General features: G+C 36.2%; 1 protein-coding gene across 4 annotated transcripts in view; it reads left to right on the top strand.

Moving 5' to 3' along the window:
• PTPN4 (protein tyrosine phosphatase non-receptor type 4) overlaps positions 1-27,091 on the top strand; it is a 115,267-nt gene that overhangs the window by 39,705 nt on the left and 48,471 nt on the right. For 2 of the 4 annotated variants that reach the window (XR_015258895.1, XM_086750667.1), the window contains exons 3-12: positions 3,356-3,463; positions 8,320-8,362; positions 8,460-8,538; positions 12,427-12,471; positions 12,726-12,778; positions 14,683-14,803; positions 15,918-16,005; positions 16,778-16,819; positions 17,204-17,292; positions 23,310-23,373. Coding sequence is in view for 3 of the 4 variants with exons in the window: in XM_086750667.1 (XP_086606793.1) it covers positions 3,356-3,463; positions 8,320-8,362; positions 8,460-8,538; positions 12,427-12,471; positions 12,726-12,778; positions 14,683-14,803; positions 15,918-16,005; positions 16,778-16,819; positions 17,204-17,292; positions 23,310-23,373 (732 nt within the window). In the remaining variant the exon portion in view is untranslated. The remainder of the gene's footprint in view (positions 1-3,355; positions 3,464-8,319; positions 8,363-8,459; positions 8,539-12,426; positions 12,472-12,725; positions 12,779-14,682; positions 14,804-15,917; positions 16,006-16,777; positions 16,820-17,203; positions 17,293-23,309; positions 23,374-27,091) is intronic. The other 2 variants (XM_086750669.1, XM_086750668.1) reach the window with 2 other exon arrangements.

Genomic DNA, 27,091 nt, shown 5'->3' with positions numbered 1-27,091 from the left:
AACTCTTTTTTTAAAACAAGGTAATTTTTTTGCAAAGCTCACATATGCTGTAGAATGAAAGGAGACAGCAGTGCAGCACTGACTGTTTGGAGACGCGTTTGCTTGAGTTGCAACACAAGTATTGCGGGGAGCTGCGAGAGGGGAGGTTCCAGTGCTGTCACTGGTGAAGGAGCGGTGCAACATCCCACAGACCTTTGAGCAGCAGAGCCATCTGACCCCCTCCAGGAAAGCCCAGGAGCTGTCATGTCATTCCTCTGTTACCAGAAGTCCAAGTTTGTTTTTGGACTGCCACGGCAGCAATATCTCCTGGCATTTGCCCTAGATGCAGCCAGTTCTCTAGGCCAGCAACAAAACCAGAATGTCAGGAGTATAAATTGGGAAGGTTGTGGTGGTAGTTGGTAAGCAGGCATTAAACCTTTGTAATTGCGAATGTTTTCCTAAATTTTTAAGCATGAGTGTTTGGAAACGGCTAACAAGCATTTTGCGATTAGAAATTAATATGCGTGTATCTAGTGGTACTAGATGTTAGTCACCAGATGATAGATACTTCATAAAGTGCAGTTAACAGATTGATGTCTAATGTTGATGTCATATTTGTTCTGAAAGGCCAAAATTTGTTAGACATTTTGCCTCCAGCAATGGCTAATAAGTAGTACACATAACATTCTAATATTCCACGTCAGAAAAAATGTTGATATGTTTTGTATCTAATGACTGCACTTTTATGTTAGATTATTCTCATTTTTCATATGTTTTTCCATTATTCGCTGTTTTAAGAGGGAATACTGTTTAACTTTATCTGTAGGAATAAAGCACGTTTCTTTTTATGCTAATCCACATTTATTGATTCTGCTTTTTTATTAAAAAAGACGAACATAGAAGCTTGTTATCATACTTTTTATAACTTATAGCAGCTGTTCAATGGTTACAATAGTATTACAAATATTTTGAACCTTTCACAACAAGCAGGATTTTGACCTTCACCTGCTCTGGCAAGCTGCAACATCATTATATAAATATCAGAGATGGGTTAAACCGAGGTCTGGTTTTACTAGATGCTTATCTTTATTTTGCACTGAGAGTAAAACATTGTGATCAAAACAAATGCTTCATGTTGAAACTAGTCTTCTGTTACCAAATTTGCTGCTCTGATGCAGGAGGAATACCTTTCTTGTGGTTGTGAACTGACGTTCTGTATTACTAAATCCAAACTGATCAGCAAGTTCTGAGCTCTTTTGTTAGGAAACATCTATTCAGATATTTAAGAAACAGTATAAATTCTCAGGTTTAGATTTGGGGGGGGGGCGCGAAAGCTACAGAATTGATGTCTGCATATTATTTGAAGAAGGAACTTGTCAGCTGTGGTAAATGTAAGCCTACATTTGTGTTCCAAACGTCGCCCGTTTTCTGACAGTTACTGTCCTAAGTTCTTAGTTTGAGTTCTGATTTAAATCTACATGGGGAAAAATGCCAGGAAGCAATTAGTGTTGCTCTGTAATTTTAAAATTAGTTTTATTTGATGGAAAAATTGTACTGATTACTGGTTCATTTCAAATACATCAGAAACTCCTAATTTAGTAAAAGTGAAAGTGACTTTTCAGATTGTACTTAAAAATTGCCTTATGTATTTATACTGTTGTGTATTTATAATGTTAACTTTTTTCTTCTTTCCTTGTTTTTAGTTATTGGAAAGTAATTTTTTCAGTAATTAACTTTTTAACAGTGGTGCTCCTACAGGCTGTTAATTTCATAAACATAAAGAATTCTTTATTTTCTCTTTGTGGTTTCTTTTTTTTTTAAATGAGATCTTCTTTCAAAGTAAATACAGCAATTCTTACATCACATTAACTTAGGCAGATTTATATGGGACGTGAAGTATATGCCTTATGTAATTTCAACTTAAATATGCGGAGCTATGGTTGTGATTGCCCTGCTGGGATCATTTCAAGCATAATTTGTTGATAACTATTTTCTAGGGTTTTTTATTATTATGAAATAAACTATCAAGCTTCTTGGAGCTTTTAGCTCCCAATAAATGATTTTGACAGTTTACTTAAATTCAGTGTGATTTCAGCTAAACAAAAATTGCGTTTTGATAGGATGCTCTTAGATATTTGACAAACGTCTGGATGTGATTTGTAGGTTTTTCTTGTACATGGATATTAGTTAAATTCTTGCAACCTTGTTTTGACCCTTTAGTTACATACTTCTGTTTTAAAGACTGTAAAAGTGAACTGTTGTATAGTCTCTATGAGAAGTGAGGTCATTTGGGAGCAGAACAGCATTTTTTTTTTTATTGTAAAACTTGAAAAATATCTTTCAAGGCAAGTACACAAAGCAAGATGTATCAACTCTGCTGTAGTATCAATAATACTTGGCACCTAGAAAATTGTTAGAAGCTTGCTTGGTACCAGAGAAGTAGAAAATCTGGGTGGAAAAGGTATCAGTCATTTATTTCATAATTTTTTCTGTTTGACAGTTGTTCTTGCAGAATTTTTCCTCCTCTTTTGTACTTCAAGAAGCTGTAACACTTTAACTTCTTTGGGAAACTCCCTTCAGATATCACCAAATGTATTTATAGAGTCCTGTCATAATGGCACATTCAGCATTTCAGTTACTTTGTTGGCATTATTTTCAGGTTAGGCAAAAATTTGCTAGGTACCAACTACTACAGATTCTTTTCATATCATTTTGTGGGTAAGATCTGTCCCTGTAGTAGAAGTGAAGTTTGTTCACTTGTCTCTGAAAAGCAATGCTACTGTTATTCTGTTCATTTGAATTAGTTCATTTAGAGTGAAGTAGTATCTTTGAGATAACACATTTAAATGACATTTAGTTAGATATTTGGCTACTTGAGCCATCTAGGCCATTTAACTTTAGAAATATTTTCAATATGCTGGTTCATTTAGAGTCAAGAACAGATTTTCAGACAAAATAAGTAAGAGTAACTTATACAGACTGTACTTTTAAATTCAGTGACCCAATCAGGGCTACAAAGATCTTTATCAAATCCTAGCCTTTTTTTACTTTCTTTTTTTTTCTCAGTACTCCTTTAAATATCAAATTTGGCTAATTAATGGTTTTCAGGAATAATCATGTAGCTAGCTGAGAAGTGAGAAATTCTTACTGTCAGAAAATGACAAAAAGGAAAAATAATAATTCCTTACGTATGTTTCGAAAAGAGAGATGAAGCTTGTTTAAAAATAGCGCTCCTGGGATACACTTAGTGATATTTAACATTTAGGCTGCTAGAGCACGTCTAAAAGAATGTCTATGTGCTCTGTCTGCCTGAAGTCTATGTGTGCGATTATGTATTTGTTCATTTAACAATATATGTATCTGTTGTTCTCTGCAGAAACATGATCAGGGACAAGTTCTGTTGGATGTAGTCTTCAAGCATCTCGATTTGACAGAGAGAGATTACTTTGGTTTACAGTTGGCTGATGAATCTACTGATAACCCTGTAAGTTGACTCTTCTATAAGTACAATTTTATAAATCATAATCATATCCATCATTGTACTCTATGTCATTGTAAAGAGAAGTAAATAGAAGCCATTGCATAATTGTGCCATCTTCTCCAAATGTGTGATTTGAGTGGGTCAATATCACTTTGTAGTTACGATAAAACTAAATGTTAATAGTTACAAGTTTGGAGTAAAATGTTGAGATCTGTGCTTATGAAATAATACCTTAAGAGGATATAGCTTATTTTATTGTATCGGTTTACTAGATTGCATGATCATTGTCAGTATAGTAACTTTTTTTTTTTTTTTTAATTAAGACTTTCAAAAAAATTAGGGATTTTTAGATTGTCCTGTACAATGTTTTTGTTTCTAGCCCGGATACCTGGTAGGTCTTTTAATAGTGCTTCCTATAGTCTGTTGTCTGACAAGGAGTCTCAGCTCATCACCCTAACAGAAAAAGGAAGGGACTCCTTTGAGAATGAGTGTTTATAGTAGTTCATGTGCTTTAATTGAAAGGAAATTCCATAAGACTGAAACTTTGTAAATCACTTTATGATTTGCCAGTGGAAACTAATAGAACCAGCTGTGATGTTCAGTGGCTGTAATAGTTATAGCTGTATTGCTGAGATCATGATTTCTTGAAGAATATTTCTTGAATACTTTCTTTTATAGGTATCAAATGTTCCATACTTGTTTCAAAGTGCAATTTAACTAAGTATTATTCCTTATAATACAGTTCTTTACCTAATTCCCATTATATGCATGTCACAGTGATGGGATCTAAATTTATCTCCCAACTCGTGTGTCAAAAGTAATTTTTGTTCACAAAATGTGCAAAATGGGATCTATAGAGATAAATGACATTGTAAGGTGTTAATCATTTAGTAACTAAGGTAAATTTCAGAAGATAGTGCAACTTTCTTTGGTAAGTGCAGATTTGGTCTACTGTTTTTACGATCAAGAGTGACTGTTCTTAAATAGAAGCAGTACTTTTTATCTTACTAAAAGGTTGGATTTTTTTCTTTTTACTTATTTTTAATGTAGAAGAGGTAGAAAGAAGTCACAATACAGCCATGATTTTTCTTCTACTTGAATAGTAAACTACTTCCACATTTCTTTCTTTTCTAGAGCAAATTATTCTTAATTATATTCTTTTTCTAAGTTCTGGTAACATTAAGATTATTAATATGAATAAAGCTATATAGCATGGCTGTAGATATTTAACAGAGTTTTCTTTTGCAACTTTGTGGATAGTTCTGTTAAGACATTAGTCTTTTTATTCTGAACTTTGTTTCCAGGCTGAAAAGACAGGCATCCGGTAGAAAAGGCTGAATTATTTTTCATCTTTGTTTAAGAAGTATTCAGCCTTCAGAAATCTGTAGTGTTTCTCACTTTCATTTATCTGGCTTTCCAAAGCTTAGACCTCTAAGTGCTCTTTTAAAAATTTATCTGGAAGCAGCTGAACACAACATTGTAATAGAAGGATCTGGTTAAGAGTTAGCCCAAAAGAAGAATGACTTCACAGCTATTTGATATAAGCACATGCTTTAAAGGTTTAGTATTCTTTGACTTCTAAATATTTTGGCTTTTCAGCATGTATCTAGTTGCTGTGTGTCAGAGCTAAATAGAAATGTAAGCTTGTAGAATTTGAGTTTGACTAATTTCAGTTTTTTGTATCAGTTTACTTTTACACTCAGTTAGCTGGACAAAGAAACCAGATTGCATTGACAAATATTCTACTTGTGAAATAACACAGCGGAATATTACTAAAATATAGGTAATATGGAAGGAGATAAAGGTGATAAGGGAAAAGGGATTCTGATAATTAAGTGTGAAACCTCTATTATTGTGCCTAAATGTGGGTTTCATAAACTGCACAAGCTTTATGTTTTTTGTATAACGTTAATGTCAGAGTAAAAGTCAATGCAAGAAAGCACGGATGCTGTGTACAGCTGGAGTGATTTATTTGGCTGGGATCTTGGGCTGTGGGTGCCTGGAGCAATTCTGAGAAGGGGACATTGATGGGAGTGTGGGTGCTGGAGTGCCCTTGGCAGGAGGGAGTGAGGCAGGGATTATTGCTGGGGAGGCAGGAGTACAGAAATGACTCTCCAAGGGACTAGCCCACAAACTTCATGGATCCACAAATCCACCTGCTTCTCAGACTCACTGGGATGTAAAGGGATAACATGTCTTCTTAGCAGCACCTTGGTTCATAAAGTTCTGCTACTTTTGCCTAAATCCTGTCAGCTTCAGCTTCTTTACAATATTAAATGGTTTAACTGTCTGCAATTTCCCAGAGAGAAAATCAACTTTTGCCTTTGGATCCAGTAATATCACTTGAAAGCATGGATATTGCCTGTTAATTATGGTTCAAAAAAAGGTTATGCTTCTGTGGTTTGAGCTATGCTAGTACATACCAAATTGATCTTTACAACCAGAAGGAAATGTAAGGGCTTTTCTGCTAGGCATTTGAATTCTGGGTTTTGTGGATTAACTGTAATCTCAACAGTACTTCCCACAAAAAAAAAAAAAACGAAAAAAAAATCAGAGAATTATCAGTCAGATCTGTGCGTTTATCAGATGTGTTGGATCATAACCCTTTGCTTAAAGATACTCAAGTATCTTTCATCACATTTTGAAAGATTCCTATATGAAATAATATAAAGTCCTAGGTAAACAATATTTTAATATAAAATTTACTTTATATACTTTATATTGTATATAAATATACAAAATATAAAATATATAAAAATTATAATATATACTATATAATTTGTATTATCTAAATACTATTTTTCTTTTATATAATTGTATAAAATTAATATAAATTTCTGTATAACATTATATAAAATAAAACTATGTGAGACTGGCCTTGTTTAACATCTTTGTTGGCAACATGGACAATGGGATAGAGTGCACTCTCAGCATATTTGCTGACAACACCAAGCTGTGCGGTGCAGTCGACATGCTGGAAGGGAGGGATGCCATCCAGAGGGACCTTGACAGGCTGGAGAGGTGGGCCTGTGCAAACCTGGTGAAGTTCAACTAGGCCAAGTGCAAGGTCCTGCACAGAGGTCGTGGCAATCCCAGGCAGAAATACAGGCTGGGCAAAGAATGGATCGAGAGCAGCCCTGAGAAGAAGGGCTTGGGAGTGCCCACCCTTGGTGGATGAGGAGCTCAACGTGAGCCGGCAGTGCACACTTGCAGCCCAGAAAACCAACTGCATCCTGGGCTGCATCAAAAGAAGCAAGGACAGCAGGTCGAGGGAGGTGATTCTGCGCCTCTACTCTGTTCTGGTGAGACCCCACCTGGAGTCGAGTTCTAGAGCCCCCAACATCAGAAGGACATGGACCAGTAGAGGGAGGCAGATTCAGACTGCATATAAGGAAGACATTTTTTACACTGAGGGTGGTGGAACACTGGCACAGGTTGCCCAGAGAGGTGGTTGATGCCCCATCCCTGGAAACGTTCAAGGCCAGGTTGGACGGGGCTCTGAGCAACCTGATCTGGTTGGAGATGTCTCTGCTCCTTGCAGGGGGGTTGGACTAGATGACCTTTGAAGGTCCCTTCCAACCTAAACTATTCTATGATTCTAAAATTCATATTTGTCTCTGGCTGGAGAGTCCTTTCTTAAGCCTTTGTGTTTAGTCTTAGAGGTTAATTGATTCTGTGTGAGTTTTTTTTTAAATAATCATACTCTCAGCTGTATCAAACAGTCTCTTCAGTTCCTCTTAAGTCATCTACTACAAGGATACAGCATTTGGATGTAGTCATCATTATTTGTTATTCCCAGTGAATAAAATGACTCAGAACTAACTTCAGATCCGTAGTGTGTGTCAGATAGCTCAGGTACCTCTGTGTGTTTGCTTCCTCCTGTCTCACATGAAAAAATAAAAAGCCCTGTGATAAATGTGAGCTAGGTACATGCTGTACAGGGTTAGGTCTCTGTCACTTCATAGGAACTGTGGCCATATAACTGTTTCCTGAGGCTCATGGCTTGCGTTGCAAGGCAGGATGAGGAATCAAACAGTATTTATAATGAAGACAGACTTACAAGGTAGCTGAAGTACGTTGGTTTGCGCAGGGGCTGCTGGTAGGGAGTGATTTAAACAACTTGTAGGGCTTTCCAGAGAACAATACTCCTCTCTGAAATTTGTAGTGTTGATTTTTATCAAGACCTGTCTGTACTAAACTGCAGCAGCGTTCTCCCACACAGACAATCAAGACTGGATGCTTTTTGGTAAATTTGTCCTGTAGTTTATAATCCAGCAGACTGAGTGCTGAGCCTCTCATTTCCCAGATCCCAGTTAGCAACTTAGTAGAGATGACACTCAGGCTGATAATTTGAAGAGAATCTGTGAGCCGGTGAGATCACTGCCTGGATGTGTCAGACCTGCAAAATGCAGAGTCAAAAGTCCTGGAACTAGTTTAAGCAAATTAACTTCTGAATTGAGTTAATTAGCCTGCTTATAGCTCTTCACTGCCAGTGTCAGTTCACCTTAGATAATCAGTTTAAGGAGTAGCTGAAGATTGTTAGACACACCATAATTCAGTTCTAACCTCTCTCAGGCTCACGTGACAATCATAGAACCAAGTCTTAATCACATTAGCACTGTGAAAGACAGATATATGAACAACAGAGGTTAATCTCAGGGAAAGAAGAACAGTAGCAACTGTTGATGATAACATTGATGTATTTCCAGAATCAGTAAGAAGACTTTGTATCCAGTAAGACGTTTTGGTGAAAGATCAAGTAAAAAGTAATAGTAAAGCTGCAGTTACTTGGTTTATAAGGCTATAATTTATGCTTTTTTGTTTCTCTAAAGTTGGTGTTATAATTTGTCTATTTCCAGAGGTGGTTGGATCCAAATAAACCTATCAGGAAACAATTAAAAAGTGAGTACATGTATGTATTTGGTCAATTACTATATCATTATTATGCTGTTTTTCCAGAGTACTCTGATTAATTAGAAATAACTTTTCTTGACTGTAGGAGGATCACCTCACAGTTTGAACTTCAGAGTTAAGTTTTTTGTAAGTGATCCAAACAAGCTCCAAGAAGAATATACACGGTAGGTCTAGTTAATTTATCAATAAAACATTTTTCTAGAAGGCTTATGTTTAAGGGGAAAACTGTCTTTTTTTTTTTTCTAAGGTATAACATGGAAATTTTGTTTTAAATCATTTTTGTGTCATATGTACAGTTGCACCAAATCAATATAACAAAAAGCCTCTGTGAATAAATTTACAAATTTATATGCAAAGTGAAGTGACTATGTGAAGAAAATACTACCAAGTAGAAACAGAAAAGGGAAAATAGAGAAGAGAGGAAAACCTTAATCCCACTATCCACCAATCAGTACAAATTTAATTTTATCCTTACTTGGGTTGTCCTTTGTGATGAAAAGATTCTTGAGCTTTCTGCATTTTTTTTCTTGATTCGTGCCATTCCACCCCCCCCCCCTTTTCTGCTTGGTACTAATAAAATTAATCTCTGTATGGTTGTAGTCCTAGCTTGAAGTATGTAGGCATTTTTGATAGCGTGTTGAAGTCTGTTGAAGAATTCAGTGCTCAGTGTGAATCAAAATAAGAGGCTCGTGAGTTGCAATTAGTCCCTGAAAAAATGTCTCAAATTTTCAGTATTCTTAGTTAGTTCTGGTCCTGTACATAACTGGCATGATTTGACAGATTGGAATTTTTGGATATCAGCCATTCTGAAAACAGGTCAGCCCCATTCAAAAACAGTATCTAAATTATTAAGGATGGCTTTAGAAATGTAAGCACAAAAACTGTGAAAATTTGAGGCCACATTTGTTTATAATTTATTTTTCTTTGTCATATTTTTGACAAAATTTTACACACATCTATGCAGTTTACTGATTTGAGTCCTGTAGGTCCTGGATCAGGTTTTGTTTTATTGAAGCATTTACTCTGAGAAAATTTGGCACTTTACTATCTGAGAATAGTGAAAAATGTGTTACTTGAATTAAAGGACAATATGTAATTTTCCTAAGGAGATGGAAAGAACAGTAAATGTTGGTCAATAGGAAGTAAACAGTAAAGAAAAGAGAGAACCGTTTACTTTAAATGTTATGCTGTAAATACAGAGCTATAAATAGAGCATCTTTTTAGATGAGAAATAATGTATGATTGCTGTATCTAGATCAGCTCTGCCTTTTTTGCTAATAGGCCTTAGTTGTCCTTGAGAAAACTCATTTGTATTTGGAATTATTTTAAAGAGAGTTATTATCGGTAGTGTTTTTTATAATGAAGTTAGGATGCTGTGTCACAGGTATGGGGTCCTTTCATGTAATCAATATTCACTCTTTAAAAAAGAAATGAGAAGAAACAAACCACAAACTTCTGACAGTTCCAGCTCAAGCTGAGACTTTTCAAAGATGTCACATCTGAGTGATGTGACATCTATAAAAACTGAGTTTTTATAAATTTCGTGAAAACAGGAATGAGTCGACATATGAGGCAGTGGGAATAGAGGTCAGGGAAAGGTTCGGTGCAAGCTCGGTGTGGTGCTAGTCCTCTGTGAGTTCGTGTGAGGGAGGCAGGTTATGAATGCTCCAGGGCGGGAGGGGTCAGTGGGAGCTCAGCTGTGTTGGAGAGTGTAGCTTTAGGAACTTGTCTTGGTAGGACATGGAGCTTCATTAGTTCTGCTCATGGCAGAACGTGCTTATTAACATTGACTCCAGTTAGCAATAACTCTGTCTTACCCTTTTCTAGCATTATGTATATAAGGAAGATTAAAACATTTCAATGCAATGCCACCTTCATTTGTTGTGCAGGCTTGTTCAGGTCTACATTACTAAAGCTTCTATCGATTTCCCATTTTGCTCAATAATAAGCAAGACTTTAGTGTTCAAACTGGGGTGATTGGCTAGCAAGCAATTAACTTCGCTGTTTGCTGAAAACAGTGAACAGAAAATGAACTCTGCTTGGTGTTCCTTCATCATGAGGTGCCTTAAGTACCATGGAATATTTCTAACAAAGCATTACACCAAAACAGTAACATAAAATGCAGGGGCAGCTGCACAAGCAGAATGTTTTTGTCCTACATTTTTGCAGTCATAAATGTTAACAAGAAAAATTGGTTTGTTAAATGTATTTATGAAGAGATACTCAAGCTAAGCATGGGAAGCATATCCTTCTAATATATCAATTTAACTTGCCATTTATTGCTTTTTTAACAGATAAAGAAATTTTGCTTTATCTGTCTCTTTTTTAGCTTCGATATGGGCTTTAAGGTGGAAAATTTAAAAGTATTTTGAGGTTTCTAAAGCCTGGCTAATGTCTCGGTTTTAGCTTCTTTAAGTTAATACCTCAAACTAAGCTTCTTGCCGGTCTGGTCAGTTAAAGAACCTCTAGACTGTTTTGTGGGAGTTGAGCACGTGGGCTAACACCTTTGCTTGTCAGTTTGCAAGTGTTTTCCCTTATTTTCTTTCCAAACGTGGAATGATTTCCCTTTCTACTATATGCAGCTTGTAAATTATTGAAATTCTGTAAATGTTTGTGGAAGTCTTTAAATTAGTAGTCAATCCATTTTCTGACAACTATACAATTATTATGCTTAATAAAACGGTTTTAATTTCTTAGTGCAAGTTAATATCAGGAAATAGTTAATGTTTGGTTTCGGTTGAACTTGAACTGGGTGGTTTTGATAAGTCATTTTGATGAGTGTTTATAATGAAAGGGTATTGCTGACTCTCTACTTTTGAATCAAAACTACAAGAAGGAAACCAGATAATTTTTGTAATAATGATGTAGGAGGTGCCAAAACAGAATGAATTTATAAGACATCAAAAATGCTGTTTGCATCTTCCACTCAGTGAAACTTTTTTTTTTTTTTTAAATAAAAAGGCATTAGAGCCTAAATTCTGCAGCTGCTTTTATGCCCTGTTATGAGGAGACTTTGCTGAAAGTTTAAGCTCATGCTAACATCTTGCCATCTCAGTGAGTCTGGTTTGTTACCCTCCTTCAGTCACTGTGTCGGCGGAGGTTTTATAGCAGGTGTGATTTCCCACTTGATATAAACATTTATACTACTTTGAAGTTGTCTAAAACCTTGGAGTGAAATATGAAGGAACTGAATTGAATGAACAAAAGATTCATTCTGAGACGTTAACAAAATATTTGGGTTTTGTTGGAGAAACAAAGGAAGTAATTTAGAGGGAAATCTGTTTGCAGTTTCAGGTTTGTTGGGGTTTTTAAGTCATAGTGTTTCTGCTGCCACTGTTTGGTGGGAAATAGTTCTTGTTTTACAGTGTTCATCTGTTTCTTTTGCTGTTTCCATCTCCTTCCTGGCTTGAAAGAGTGGGCATGGGAACATTAGATGATTTCTAAAACACACTTTTCTCATATCGTACTTAAAGAAAACTTCAGAAGTTCGAGGGAAGTCAGTTGGAAGGTGTTTGATGTAATAGGGTCCACAACTTGTATTTAGGAATGTAACTCCGAAATGCTAAGAGTCATTATTTTAATTTAAGCAAGAACAGAGTAATATCAGATACTCAATGAGGATAAATTAACTTTATCTACTTGGAGTGCAAATAATTCTTTATTAAGGTACCTCCATATACACATGCAAACTTCAACTTTTGGTTACCATATTGAATAGTTCTGTTGTTCACGCTCATGCGTTATGAAGGCACTTCTTTCTTCTTTTTTTTTAAATTAAGTTCAACATAAATATGGGAAAACAAAGCAAGTAGAACATGACATTTACAGCCTTTTAGTGAAATATAACTTCATAGCCTGTAACTAGTTAACTTTACAAATTTGTAGTGTTATTTCACTAATCACAGTTTCTTTCCCATAGGAGTTTAAGAAATAGCATGCAAAGTAAAGTTTTAGTTTTGCACTAACTGAAAGCAAAATGCATTCAATTGATGAAAAATGATTAAATAATTTTATTTTAATTATAGTGTTTTTTGTTTGTGTTTTTAAATAAGGTACCAGTATTTTTTGCAAATTAAACAGGACATTCTTACTGGAAGGTAAGACATCTTTGTTATGTTAAACATTAAATACAGCTTTGGTTGAGAAAAAGTTAATGGTGAGGGATTTTACCTGCAAAAATAAAAATGTTTTTAAAATAAATTACTGTTTATGCAAGTAGAAGTGTTTCTAATAATTATCTGTCCAATTTGTTCATAGACTTTGAAAGATTAGGCTTTTCAAGGCAACCGAATTTCATATGAAAGATGTAATTTTATTTGTTTCTCATTTTTAAAACAAAAAAAAAAAACAGGTTGCCCTGTCCTTATAATACTGCTGCTCTTCTGGCTTCTTATGCTGTTCAATGTAAGTATATTTAGTATTCATGTACGTGTTAGTACTGAAATATATAAAAACTAGTATTTCTAATGAATGTAGTTTGTATAGCATTATATTGTGATGTTTGTGGACATGATGCTGCTTTTCTCATGATTAAGGAAATATGGTTGAATTTTCTCCCCAGCATATTTTGCTGAGTTAGATATGGAAACAATACTGGTAATGCTCTCTACTTTCCTTCTTTAAACTTGTACAGTTAAAAAACCCTGTAGCAACAGTCTTGTATTTCACTGTATTCTGAAGTGTGGAGTTGAGGTTTTTTTTCTTGAGAGTGATACTAAAGCATCTTTTAGACACTTAAACATTTTTAACATACCATACAGTGAACCTGCAGATACGTGTGGAAAAGGGAATTATGATGTATCTGGCCAAAAAGTTGTCAATTTTAAGCCATTCAGTGAGTAGGTAAGTCTTGAAGACTGAGATTTAGTCCTTCTCCTCTCTCCCCATTTTCCTTCATAAACTTAAGTTGTTCAGTGGAAAAAAAGCCAAACCCACAACAACAGTCTGTTCAGCACTAAGTTCTTGAAATTTGTGATTGTTGGAAATTCCATTTTAAAAGCAATCCTGATACATCCATCTATATACATGTGTTTTTTCTGCTATTAAAGATACCAATTTACATTTAGTACTATGTATACTTCGTACATATCAGAGAAATAGTGTCCCTGTTAATCTTTTAAGGGAAAAAATGTATAGTAATGTTAATGTAACGTTTTATGCATGATTTTGATATGATGGTCACCTTTTTCCAGATCAATCAACACAGCAATTTTTCTAATAAACTCTCTCTGGGGTTAGCTCTTGGGATTCTTTATAAATATAGGTATGTAGCAGACGTAGACCTCACAGTCCTGTATTCTCTGTAGTGGATTTCAGCAAGACATACATTCTGTTATGAAATATGATCCCTTTTTCCAATTTTTAAGTTATTTAAAATAGGATCTGTTTCTGGCAATGCAAGTGGCCCAGACTTCTTTCCTATCTTCCCTTCTGTGCTTATCCCCCTGCTCCACAGGTGCCTTCATTCCTCTTGTCAGTTCTTCCCTGCCCCATAAAAGTGTCAGCAGGCCTGCCCAGCACGCCGTGTCATGCTATGTTGCTGTGAAATTTCCAGTTTTCCCATGTTACTTACCCATCACTGTAGATGTGTTACATCGATTGCAGATATTTAAAGCTGAATTTTAAAAATTATAGTTAGCCTCAGAGCCTGTATTTTTAGCAAATGTTGTTATTTGTATGTTTTCTATTCTGACAATAATTGTGATTTTAATTTTTCTTATAATTTTAAGAAAGTGTTAGAAATTATGTAAATGCAGTTTTTAGTGGTTTTGGGTAAAGTAGTTTCAATGTAGGCGTATGTATGCATACTTTTTTCCATACATACAATTGAATGCAAAAAAATATTTTTCTAATGCTTCTGAATATATCTTGGTACAGAATGAATTGGTGATTTTTGCAGATCTTAATGAAGAAATAGCAGTTATAGTGTAAAATATATATATTGTGTAATCGCATGAAAGCAAGGAAAGGTAAAATAAGAAAAGAAAAAATTGAATGTGTTCAAGTATATTATTTAGTGCTAGCTATTATGACAGCATTTATGAATTAATTTGTGTATTAAAAATTAAACACTTCATGAACTTCCTTCATAAGTACCTACTCAAAGCTCTCTTTAAGTGATCTCCACGGTATTCACTGAGAATGTGGCTGTTTATTCAAAAAGGAAAGGGGGAGTTCAAATATCTTCTCCTTTTTTGTTTGCTGTAGATCATAAAAGTATGTGGGAGCAGACTCTTATGAATTTGGGGGCATTGCACAATGCAAAGTGCATCAGTGATAAACAATAACCTCTCTTTTTAATATTTTAGCCGAGCTGGGAGACTACAACCATTCAGAAAACTTGCCAGGCTACCTCTCAGAATATTCTTTCATCCCTAGCCAGCCTCAAGACTTTGAAAAAGAAATAGCAAAATTACATCAGCAGCACATGTAAGGATTTACAGGAGAAGATATTAACTGACTTTGTCAAATCCTGACTGCTGGTGCTGTGCTATTATATAAGAAATAAGTACTTTGTCTTCAAGGTTTCTGGGGTTTTTTTGGGGTTGGTTTTTTTTTAAGCATATGTTTAATGTGATTTTTTTGTAGATTGTCTGTATAATAAGTACCACGGATACTCTTCACAGATAGAATATCTATGACAGAATGACAGGGAAAATAAGTGAAAACATGAACATATTCTAGGTACACTGAAAACAGCGTTTGTGTGTATTACATAGGATATTAACTTAAGAGGATATAATTTCTTGAAGAGATTTTTTCAGTTTTGAGAATGCTCTGTGCATAAAGGCTTTGTTTTACTGGCTCTCACCAGTAAACACGAGTTACTTTAAAAGTAACAAAGTCCTTTTCTTCAATATCTGCTCTTTCCTGTGTGCAAGTCTGTGACCTTTTACTAAGGAGGAAAAGGCAATGAAGCAATGGAAAATATTTTTTTTTTTTTTTTCAGTGTGTAACATTGTGGTCTTTTTCAATGATAGTTCCTTGGTATTTTAGAACTTAGGTGCTTTTTATTACAGTTAAATTTAACAAAAAGTAAGCTATGTTTACAAAAACATTTGCTTAATTGGGGCATGTTGTTGTCTTTAGAAATTACTGAATGTTGTATTACATTTCAGTCAATGGCTTAGCAAAATCTGTTGGGTAGGGTAAAGTAATTAAAGTGAGTTAATGGTAATTTAAACTTTAAGGGTGAGCCTTGGACAGAAGTTGCTGTTAGCAGTATGAAATACAGGACTGCGAAAGTAATTTCCAGATTCTAGAGCTCCACAGACATTTAAATGATACAGTGCATTAGAAAGAAAACATTTGTGTTTGCAAGCTGTGTTGCGGACTCTTGTCAAGACTTTGTCTATGTGGAAGCACAATTTTTTTTCCTGTTAAAATTTTTGGCTTACGGTCTGTTATGGCGAGAAAGGAAATTCAGATTTCAGAGTGGGGGTGGTAGTAGTGAAACAAATACAGACCTTCTGTTTGAACTCGCTAGGGAGCCTGGTGTAGAGGGTTATGTTAGAATGTTTCTGATTTAGCTCCTTTGTTTCAGAGGGTTGTCTCCTGCAGAAGCAGAGTTCAATTATCTCAATACGGCACGTACCTTAGAACTTTACGGAGTTGAATTGCACTATGCAAGGGTAAGCTTGGATTAAAAAGTATTGTAATTTAGACATGGATTCCTCTGAGATTTATGAAAAATAGATACTGATTTTTAGTGAGCCTTCCTGGCTGCTACTTACAAGGGAAAAAAAAAAAGAAGAAAATAATGTAGTCTTATTAGGTGCATAACTGTGATTTGCCAATTTCAATAGACATTATTTCGCTCTAGTGAGGTCGTTTCTTTGCTTAAATTGACTTACTTATATGTGTGTTAGATTGAGACTTGTTGGCCTGAGTGCAAGTCCAGTTGGCTACTGGTGCATAAGAAAAATGTACTTGTTGAATGTACTTGTGATATTTAAGGATCTGTCAGCTTTGAAAAATATTTAATTTGATTCTGATTAGAACCAAGTTATAAATAATGATCATTATATAATCTGAACTGTTCATGTAAAGTGTGTGCACTGTGATCTGATGTAGTGTCATTTTTATCTAGTAAAGCAAGTAGCTTGAGGTCTTGGCCCAAGCAACCTTAACCTGTCAGTACAGTGCTACCATTTCTGCAAAGCCTCTGCATATAATTATTTTTAGTATCTAAGGCATCTCTGTTTTTTTAGATATTCTTGTCCTGCTCCCTAAGGTCAGAGAAACTTGCAGTAGAATTCGAAATGTACCCCACTTTGCTTCTGTCTGTATCCTGCTGTTGTTGCACACATATTGAGAGTTCTATAGCAGATATTGGATTAGAGTGCAAAGATAGTTCAAGAAAAATGTGCTATTTAAATATGCTTACAGTATTGTTTGTTTTAGAATCTCTCCTCTCTGTGTTCTGAGATTGCAATTTCCTTTCAGGTAGGAATTTAAGTTGCTGGTTGCTTTTAGTGTAGCAAATGTCAAGCCAGTGTATTAGTGCTGTTATTCGTACTGCACTGCTAGAATACTCAATATTCTGCACTTCTTCGAAGCTGATGGAAAACAAAAGGTCTAACTTAAGAAATTAAAATTCTGTGATAGCTTATAAAGAACTCAGAGCAAACATTTGGGCTTATCCTAAATCGGAATGAATAGTTTAATTCTTACTTGTCTTATTAAAACACGTTTCCTTCCATGTTAATTGAGATCTGTTTTACTATGTTATTTATGTATTTAGAGAGAGAGAGATGAGAATGAATATATATGAGGTTTCAAAGACATTTATATTGTTCTTGAAGTAATATTCTTTTTTTTTTCTTAAAGGATCAGAGTAACAATGAAATAATGATTGGAGTGATGTCAGGTGGAATACTGATTTTTAAGAACAGAGTACGAATTAACACCTTTCAGTGGTAAGGACAGCTGTTTAAACTAATGTTTTTCTTCGGTATTTCAAAACGTATTTTTACCAGTGTCATACACTTCAAAAAAATTCTGAAACTTAGTTGTAGCATATCAAGTTGAAATTACTTACCGCATGCTGTACTATGGGTAATTTTATGATGGGGTTTTGTCCTGTTCTGCATGATCTGCTGTTAAATGATTGTGATGCACACTATAATGAATTTTAATATATTTTTTTTTTCTTCAGGAGTTTGTAAGCATTTATGTTTACCTGTACAGCCAGGGCCAGTGTTACGGTCCAGCTCACAGTCTTTAAAGAGACAACTGAACTTAAAAATATTAACCTGGAGAGTGATTGCTCATATCTGTTTTGTCACATATAACTTAATTGCGCTGTGTGTGTTAAATTCAATGTAGGTATGGCACTTGAGGGTAACTGAGGTGAAGTATTCAGGATACTGTCCTCTCTTCATCTATAGATAACCATTTTCAGGAGAAGGATCAAAAAAGTGCATTTATTCCAGAAAATGTCATTTATTTCTCCTCTTTGCTAAAATAGTTTTTATAGCTGTTTTGTAAAGATGGAATTTTCCTCATTAAATATGTTACTGTAGTTATCAGTTCTCTTAAGTTGGGATCCTGTTCTTATTTATTCATATAAGAAGGGAAAAGATCTAAGAGAAATCCTCTTTTGCACTGTAACTTCTATAATGCTTTATAGAAGTGTTCTATAACTTCTGCAGTGCTCCACAGAAGTTTGTCACCTTCCCCAAAGCTTTTTTTAGTTTTCTCAGAAGTAATTTTCCCTTGGTTTCCTTTGCCTGCTTGGAATCTGCTTTGACAGCCTAACCTATTACATATGTTGTTGAGTGCTATAACAGCATTCTGGGTAGGTGAAGTCAGCCATATAAAATTATCATTACAGATATTAGTTTACCAGGCACAAAATCTATTCACTCTAGAAAAATAACAAAAAGTTTTGTATTTTCATTTGCTACTGATGTGTGTGCTTGGTCAATGCAGCACTGGACTTTTCTAAAGTTCTTGGCTGGTCTGTCACCTTCATATAAACAAGTTAAATTGATTAGCGCAATTGAAACTGGAAAAGCTTTTCTCTGAATTCACACTGTTACAGACAGTTGAAATCCTTGATTGTTGTTGTTTTCTGTTAGCGCAGGGTAAGATTCATTACCTATAATCAGTGACCTGTTTTCATTTAGTAAGTGCCCTTGTAGAGATTCAAGATGTTAATCGCAGTCTTGCTCTTTCTTGCAACCCAATGAATTTCTGAGACATTCTGGTTTTCTGTACTAAGCTTAGTCTCAAGTTTTGTTGTAGGATGGTATGTATTCTGTGGTTTACCATGTTTAGAAACAGTGTGAATGGTCAAATTTTAGTAGATTTTTTGAGAGAAAGAAAAAACAAAGCTATGACATGAGTGTTATCCACAGCCAGATACAACTGAACGTGGTAAACATTTTGCCTGTAAGCATTCAAAGAAAAGTAAGCATGAGACAATTATGGAGTGTGTAAGTTGTCAGTCTCCATGGTTAGCTGGGTAAATGAAAACTGAATCTTGCAATGATAAATCTAGAACTACCGTACTATTAGTCAGACCTGCCTTTATAATAGTGACACGTTCTAAGAACTATATCCTTCATCTGGTAAGAATTTTGAAGTGTTAGAGCCATTTCTGGGTTAAGGCTGCTTTATAAATGCAATACTGTAATAATCAGGAAGGTTTTAATTCAGGCTGCTTTTAGGGCTTTTATTTTGGGGAAAACAGTAGTAGTAGAAATAGGTTCTATAAAACATACCAGTAAATTACTGAGTATGTACAGTGTAAGTCATCATTAAGCTACATGTTCCTACTGGAAGCTAGAGGTTTCTGTGAGCTCTGCTTCATGTTGTTTGCATGCCAGGGATGCTGATCTAAATTTTTAGTGTTGTTTTTTTCGTGTGTGTGATTACCTAAACAGCTCTTTGTATTCAACCATATCAACTGACATCAGGGTTAATTTCTTCCTGTGAGGACTATAGTACCAACATAATTGATCTTACAGAAAAAAAACACAACCCCCCCATTTCGTCCTACTATAGGCTTTCTTTTGCTATGAGGAGGGATTTGAAATGTCAGTCCCCATAATATAGCTCAATAGTAACCTTTCATTTTTTATCCATAGTCATTCAGCTACTCCAGTGGCACCAGTACTGATACTTTTTCTTCTTGCTTCCACTTAAGTCTTGCTCCTGTGCAACTGTAACTGTGTGTAATGTCTTCCCAGTCCTCATTCCCAGCAACAGTGAATGTTTAGGTATCCCTTTTTCAGTACTTCTGAGCCGAGTTTTGAGACAAGTGAGAGGATAGGCATTCATATATGTGGGAAGTAATAAAGATTTAACTGTATCGCTCAGAAAAGAATCCAAGTAAAATGTCTTTGCCCTCTCCCTCTTAATTTGATATTGTATCTAAATTGCATATTGTGAACCTTATCATCATGGGGAGAAATGAAACACGAGGGAGATAAGACAGGAATAAGCCAAAACAAAGACGACCACCTGTTATCCAGTGTATCGTAACTTGATAGTCCTGTATTGTGGGTAATTCCTCTTTTCCCCAAGCTATACTACCAGGCATGGAGACATGGGAATCCAGGGAGTAGATTTTGCCCTTGAAGACCAAAGGAGAAGAGCATGGAGTACCTGAGGCTTTCCTTTGCTACTAGATCACCTGTTCAACAGTAGAGACGCTCTTTCCTTTGCCTCTCTTTTGCGGTCGATGTACCCCTGGAAAGCTTTGCATCCATCACCAGCTGCAACCACGGTTGCACTTTGAATGTCCTAGTTTTGTCCCTGAATGCCTAGGTACTACTTCTGTGTTCTTCTTTGGTCTTCTGATCCTGCTTCTGCATCCTGTATGCTTACTTTTGTCTTTGAGCTCAGTCAGCAGTTCTGAATTCGTCCAAGTTGGCCTCCTCCCATGCTTGCATGTTTTCTGGCACATCAGGATTGCTCTGGATTGAGAAGATTGTCCTTTAAGACTGGCCACCTCTCCTCAGTTCCTGTGCCCCAGAAGGCAGCTTCCAAGGAATTTAGCCTGCCAGAGCTCTGAGCAGTCTGGAGTTTCTTCTCCTGACTCCAGGGTTGTTTAGTCCGCTGCATCTCTTCTCACTTCCCTCAGGATCTGCTATCCCTCAGGATAGCTGCTGAAGCCAGATTTGTCTTTGACCACTAAATCTGGACAATCCTTCCTTGTTTGTCAGTTGTGCTACAAATAGCATCTTCCCTAGCTGACCAGTTGAGAACCTGTATCAAAGAAGTCTTGGTTGAGAAATTTGCTGGATTGCCTGTTTCCTACCTTAGCACCCTACCTACAAGGGCTGGGATGGTAAAGTCCTTGGTGAGAACCAGCGCTTGATATCATGAGACTTCTTCCACATGTTTGAGTACAGTCCTCACTTTAGACTAGGGCTTCTAAATATCTATTAATTTAGAAAGATATATCTTATGATTTAGAATGTCTGAGAAGACAGGAGACTGGAAAATCATACCAGAAAAACATGACTGATGCCTGCCTGTTTTTTCCCTTTTCCTTGGATATGCACTATTGCCGACAGAGAAAGGAAACGTAGGCAAACGTGCCTTTTGTTTTGGCCGAGTGCAGATATTCTTCTTTAATGACAAGCAGAGTGTTAGCAATGCATATGAATTCTCGTATCTGCTGTATTTTTTGAAAATAGCTGAGATGCAACTTTGCTGAGTCATTTCTTTGTGCTTGAACAGTTACTGTTATGGGTTGAGTGAGACCTTATTGGCTAATATGATAGTTTTGAGTCTGTTCCCAATGCTTTCAGGCGTAAAAGGCTGACCTCACTTTACCTAAATTATAGGGTGAGATTAAAAACCAATGTATATACGTTTCATCCTTATCATTCTCCTTGAGTCTGTAGTTCACCAAAGGCAGTAATTTCTTTAGCAGAAGCGAGGGCAGGGGAAAGAGTAAAAGGTAGTGGAATGTTTTTATAAATGGAATAATTTTTATTTGTTTTCAGGTTTTCTGTTGGCATGCTAAGTAAATCTGATACGTTGTAGAGTGTGTGCAGTTCAGCTTTTAGAAAAGGTATATATTAAAATGTTCTTCTAATTGCCCTGTACCCCAAAATTTTAGAAAATTAATCATAATATACTTCCGGTTAACTGCATCCTAAATAGACTAATACAACTTCTTTCTGTTTTTTTCTGCAGTCAGACTGCTATAATCACTAGTGTCTGTCCCATCCAGCGAATTTAGGACCCATCTCTAACTATTCTTAAGCTGCTAAGAAAATTGCTGCATTGCTAGTGGAATAATTTAATGTCAGTAGATAAGTTGTATCTCCCTTTGTAGTTTCTAATCCTTGAAAAACTAACTTGAATAGCAACAATTTGTTAAGAATTCCAAAAAAAATACAGTACAAAGTTATACCCACTTTTTTGGTAACTAATGGCAAAGCTAGGAAAGAAAAAAGAAATGGGAAAGGATTTAAGTAAGCATAATTTAAGGGGTGATATTCACAGACTTCCTTTATGTTACTGGAGATAGAAACTCTCTCAACAAATTAGGACATCCAAGTTAGGTTCCTACTCTGAATAATCCCCTGGAGAAAAATTTCTCTATTTAATTCAGTTAAGAAGATAATTTCTATATATAAATATACAACTTAGGTGTCTGTTAATGTTTTCCTTCTCATCCTTCGTAGTCTAGAAGGCTTTTATTTAACAAAGTAATTAATATGCAAGTAGTAATTCCACTCACTATTCAAGTCCCTGTATATTCATGAATAAGTTTATCTCAGAAATTGTAGTACTATCTTCACTGAGGTGGGTTTTTTATTTTGCTTTGGTTTTTGGTTTTATTTTTATTTCTTCTTTCTTTCTTTTGTAGCTTTACTGAGCCAATGTAATAACTTGACATACAGGAAGCATGAGAGATGATGGTTCAGATTAGTGAGGGTGCTCTGTATACACATACTGTGTAAAAGGTAGATTGTAACCCCTGAAGAGTTTGCCATGTGTTTTCCCGCAAGTTAGCTGTGTGATTTAGATTCTCTTCTGCTTTGAGTTTCGTGACAATTATCAGCAAAATCTCCTTTGCGTGAGATAGCATTTGAATTTAGTGTTCTACAGTTTGTAGTGTCATCAGTTGTTCCTTTCCAAAGTCACTGAATTTACTATGTTTTTTCTCACTACAGTTGTAACCTTGCTTTTACTCTTGACCAAAATAATACTCATGTATATTTAATAAAGGATATGCACTATCCTAATATTGCATTTCTTTGAAAAAGATTGTGAAGGAAATATGCCCTGTCTTTTCTGATTTAGCATAACTAGCATTGCAGTGACCATCTAAAATTGTCTGAAATTGCTGTCAGAATCTCGTATGCTTATAGATAACTTGCAAGACTAAAAGAACTGTAGGCTCAGTTTTCTCTGTTATGTGATATTTTAAATGTTTTTTCCTCCTCATAGTGTGCTTATTTTTTAACTTTATAAATACCAAGATCGTAAGTCCTTATCTCAATGTTTGTATCTTGTCTTACTGAAATAAATTCTGGTTATTTTTAAAGAAATGTAAGAACATAGAGAAAGAATGTCTTTCAGAAATCATGTGAAGTTCAAAGTATTTTTTTTATATTCTAAGGGATAATGAAAGCAGTCTCAGAAAAGAGAACATCTGGGTTGAATGACCTGGGGATAGAATAGCTCTTTGGACTTTGGAACTGGGAAAGGATACTTAAATTAGCAACTGCCTTGGGTTTAGGATGGAAATGAGTTAATTTGATAGATAACTTAAATATATGGCTCATAAATTTCAAATTATACAAGCTATTTTATATAATCTTTGATATCTTATTTTTTGTCTATGGAAATTTCATGGAAATGAAATGATATCTATTCTCTCTAGAAAGTATATTTTCAGTAGGTGTATTTAACCATGATTCAGTATACTAAGTATTTAAATATGGTGATTTCCTTTTTCATTTAGGTTGAAGATTGTAAAAATTTCTTTCAAGTGCAAACAGTTTTTTATTCAACTTAGGAAAGAATTGGTGAGTACTGTCTTAGATTTCATATCAAAAAAATGGGAGCAATGAAGTATCTCCATACTGCACATCTGCATTATACCAACTGATATCATGTTGTTTCTTGCCTTTATCTGCAATTAAAAGTCCTGTTTCACCAACATTCTGGCTATTTCAGTTCTCAAATGGGCCATTAAAATGCTTTATAAGACTTTTTTTCATTTGATTTGCCTTATATTTTAGATACATTTAGTTTTACATTTGTAAACAGGGAATGTAACTTGCTTATGTAAAACTAATGTTGAAAGTAAATCAATATTAAATTTAAATTTCAGAAGAAAACAAATTAAAACTAAAGGTAATGCTTAATGCTGCTTCAGTTGTATACGTGCTTGTAAGTAAACGTTTGATTAAAACATGCTGATTTGTATTATTCAGATTTAGTAATACTAATAATGGCTTTATTATATTTAAAAAGAGGAGAGAAGAATGTCTTTGCAGTTTTAAATTGCATGTGGTAATTTGTTATGCTTACTTCTAAATTCCTTGGGGAAAAAGTTGAAGCTTTCTCTGAAAAATGTGTATGTTTCACTGCTTGCACTGTGTGTTTGCTACTCTGTGACGCACCACAGGACACTGCACATTTAATTCAGCCAGAAATGTATTGTTCCGCGCCTCCAAGAGATTACTCTAAACCCATCACAGACATATCACTGGGGAAAGACGGAGGATTTAATTAAAAATATGACTATGTGATTAACTCATTAGATTAGTTAAAAAGGTTTTGTGCAGTTCTTAAAGCTGAAAGGATTTGAAGACCTGAAATGCAGAGTTATGAACTAGATAAAAAAGATGGATTCTAGGCAGAAATGCATCCTGAGTACTATAGGACTGTTCCAGATTTAGAGACAAAATAGTTAAACAAGAGATATACACGGAGGAAACACCCTTTACGTCAGATCAGGCTAATGGCTGGTGACTAGTACTCGTACTGGAAACAGGAGTCAAACTATATATCTTAAAAGCAAATTCTTTAAAATGAGGCCCAGGAGTTTGCATTTTTCACGAATGGAACTACCTGACCACACACAGACACTTCGTTGTGTATTAGTTGACAGGAGAAGTTTAATCTGAGTGCTTGGAGCAGTGTGAGTAGCTATCAGTTCAGAAGTAGGATACCAGGAGACAGAGTATTTTGGAGTAATTATGAGTAGAAACTTTGGCTGTTACATGAAATAAATGGGAGTATCTCTCAGTGTGAGCATAAAAATTGTAATGATATAAAAAAAGCGAGGAGTATTTCGTTGTGCTGACAGAGGTATTTCTTAATACCCTGCAGGAGCTAGTTTTCAAAGGCAATCTGATATCTGGCAGCCCAGAGGTCAAATTTTGTCTTGATACCAGTGTGTGTAACTTCCATTGCAGTTGCAGGAATGTTGTATTTAGATCTGAGATGAGAATTTGGGTTTTTATTTGGAATTCAGAAATTATGGACTGCAGTTGATTTCTAATTCAGAACTTAAGGAACAGGCTGTAGTAGCAGAGTTCGGAATCTTGAAGATTGAGATACCTAAGATATAAAACTGGATTGGGTACTGGAGTGTTTTCTCTATTTTCTGCAGAAAAAGAAAATTCTCCATGTAGTTGAAAGCAATATAGAATTATAGAATGGTTAGAGTTGGAAGGGACCTTCAAAGGTCATCTAGTCCAACCCCCCTGCAAGGAGCAGGGACATCCCCAACTAGATCAGGTTGCTCAGAGCCTCATCCAACCTGGCCTTGAAGGTTTCCAGAGATGGGGCTTCCACCACCTCTCTCTCTGGGCAACCTGTGTCAGTGTTTCACCACCCTCAGTGTAAAAAATTTTTTCCTAATATCCGATCTAAATCTACCTCCCTCTATTTTAAAACCATTACCTGTTGTCCTATCACAACAGGCCCTACTGAACAGCCTCTCCCCATCTTTCTTGTAGGCCCCCTTGAGGTAGTGGAAGACCGCTATCAGGTCTCCCCGGAGCCTCCTCTTCTGCAGGCTGAACAGCCCCAACTCTCTCAGCCTGTCTTCGTAGGAAAGGTGCTCCAGCCCTTTTATCATCTTCGTGGTCCTCCTCTGGACCTTCTCCAACAGATCCATGTCCTTCTTGTGTTGGGGGCTCCAGAACTGGACACAGTACTCCAGGTGGGGTCTCACCAGGGCAGAGTAGAGGGGGAGAATCAGCTCCCTCGACCTGCTGGCCACGCTCCACTTGATGCAGCCCAGGATGCGGTTGGCCTTCTGGGCCACAAGAGCACATTGCTGCTTCATGTTAAGCTTCTCATCCACCAGCACTCCCAAGTCCTCCTCAGGGCTACTCTTGATCCATTCCCCGCCCAGCCTGTATTTGTGCCTGGGATTGCCACGACCCAGGTGCAGGACCTTGCACTTGGCCTGATTGAACTTCATGAGATTGGCACAGGCCCACCTCTCCAGCCTGTCAAGGTCCCTCTGGATGGCATCCCTCCCTTCCAGCGTGTCAGCAGCACCACACAACTTGGTGTCATCGGCGAACTTGCTGAGGGTGCACTCTATCCCACTGTCCATGTCGCCGACAAAGATGTTGAACAGGGCCAGGCCCAACACAGACCCCTGAGGGACGCCACTCGTGACCGGTCTCCACATGGACATTGAGCTGTTGACCACCACTCTCTGAGTGCGGCCAACTCCTTATCCACCGAGTGGTCCGTCCATCAAACCCATGTCTCTCTAGTTTAGAGAGAAGGATGTCGTGCAGGACAGTGTCAAAAGCTTTGCACAAGTCCAGGTAGATGATGTCAGTTGCTCGTCCCTTGTCCACTGATGCCGTCACCCCATCATAGATAGCCACCAAATTGGTCAGGCACGATCTGCCCTTGGTGAAGCTGTATTGGCTGTCACCAACCACCTCCTTGCTCTCCATGTGCCTTAGCATGGTTTCCAGGAGAATCTGCTCCATGACCTTGCCAGGCACAGAGGTGAGGCTGACCGGCCTGTAGTTGCCCAGGTCATCTATATAAAGATAACATTCTCATCTTGTTTTTTCTGTTGCTTTTTAATACTCTGCATTTTGTTACTTGCACCAGAATGTAGTATGTGTAACTAATGTAATTTCTCTTCTGAGACATCTTATCCAAGACAACACATTAAAAAGCCTCGTACTATTTTTCTTTAAACTCTATGTATCAGATGAAAACTGATGACAAGAACTTAATTTTCATTCATTCCAAGTCAGGAATATCTTAAGATCAAAGCTAAAATTTGGCTTCCAAAGAAGGCATACTTAAACTAATTTTTTAATCAAGGCTAATATTAAAATCATTATTTCCTGAATTACTTTCCCTGAGTAGACTTGTAAGGTAAGATTCATCTCACCTATATTCAGCTTCAGTTAGGTTAAAAGAACATGTTTTCTGTTTCATGATAATAAGCTAACCAAAGCTCTTATACTGTAGACTTCCTCTGTAGTAACCAGGCGCATGCAAAAGGTGAAACATCTTGCATGAATTGGAAGGAAGTTTTAGGATAGATTACATGGCTGTCTGGTGATATATGCTTACTTTTGCTTTCACTCCCATCAACAATAAAGGGAGCTTAAGTGGCAGCAGAAACTAGGTGAAGTGACTCAGTGACTGAACATTTGGTATGTAAAATATCTCTGGTCTAGTGCTTTGAATGTGTATTTAAAAGCACTGATTTATGATATGGCAGCGAAAATACATTCATGGCATGCT

This window comes from Chlamydotis macqueenii, chromosome 6 (assembly GCF_036417535.1).
Source record: "Chlamydotis macqueenii isolate bChlMac1 chromosome 6, bChlMac1.mat, whole genome shotgun sequence".
NCBI classification, from domain to species: domain Eukaryota; kingdom Metazoa; phylum Chordata; class Aves; order Otidiformes; family Otididae; genus Chlamydotis; species Chlamydotis macqueenii.
The sequence above is the reverse complement of the archived record's forward strand: the minus strand, read 5'-3'. Positions and strand labels throughout refer to the sequence as shown.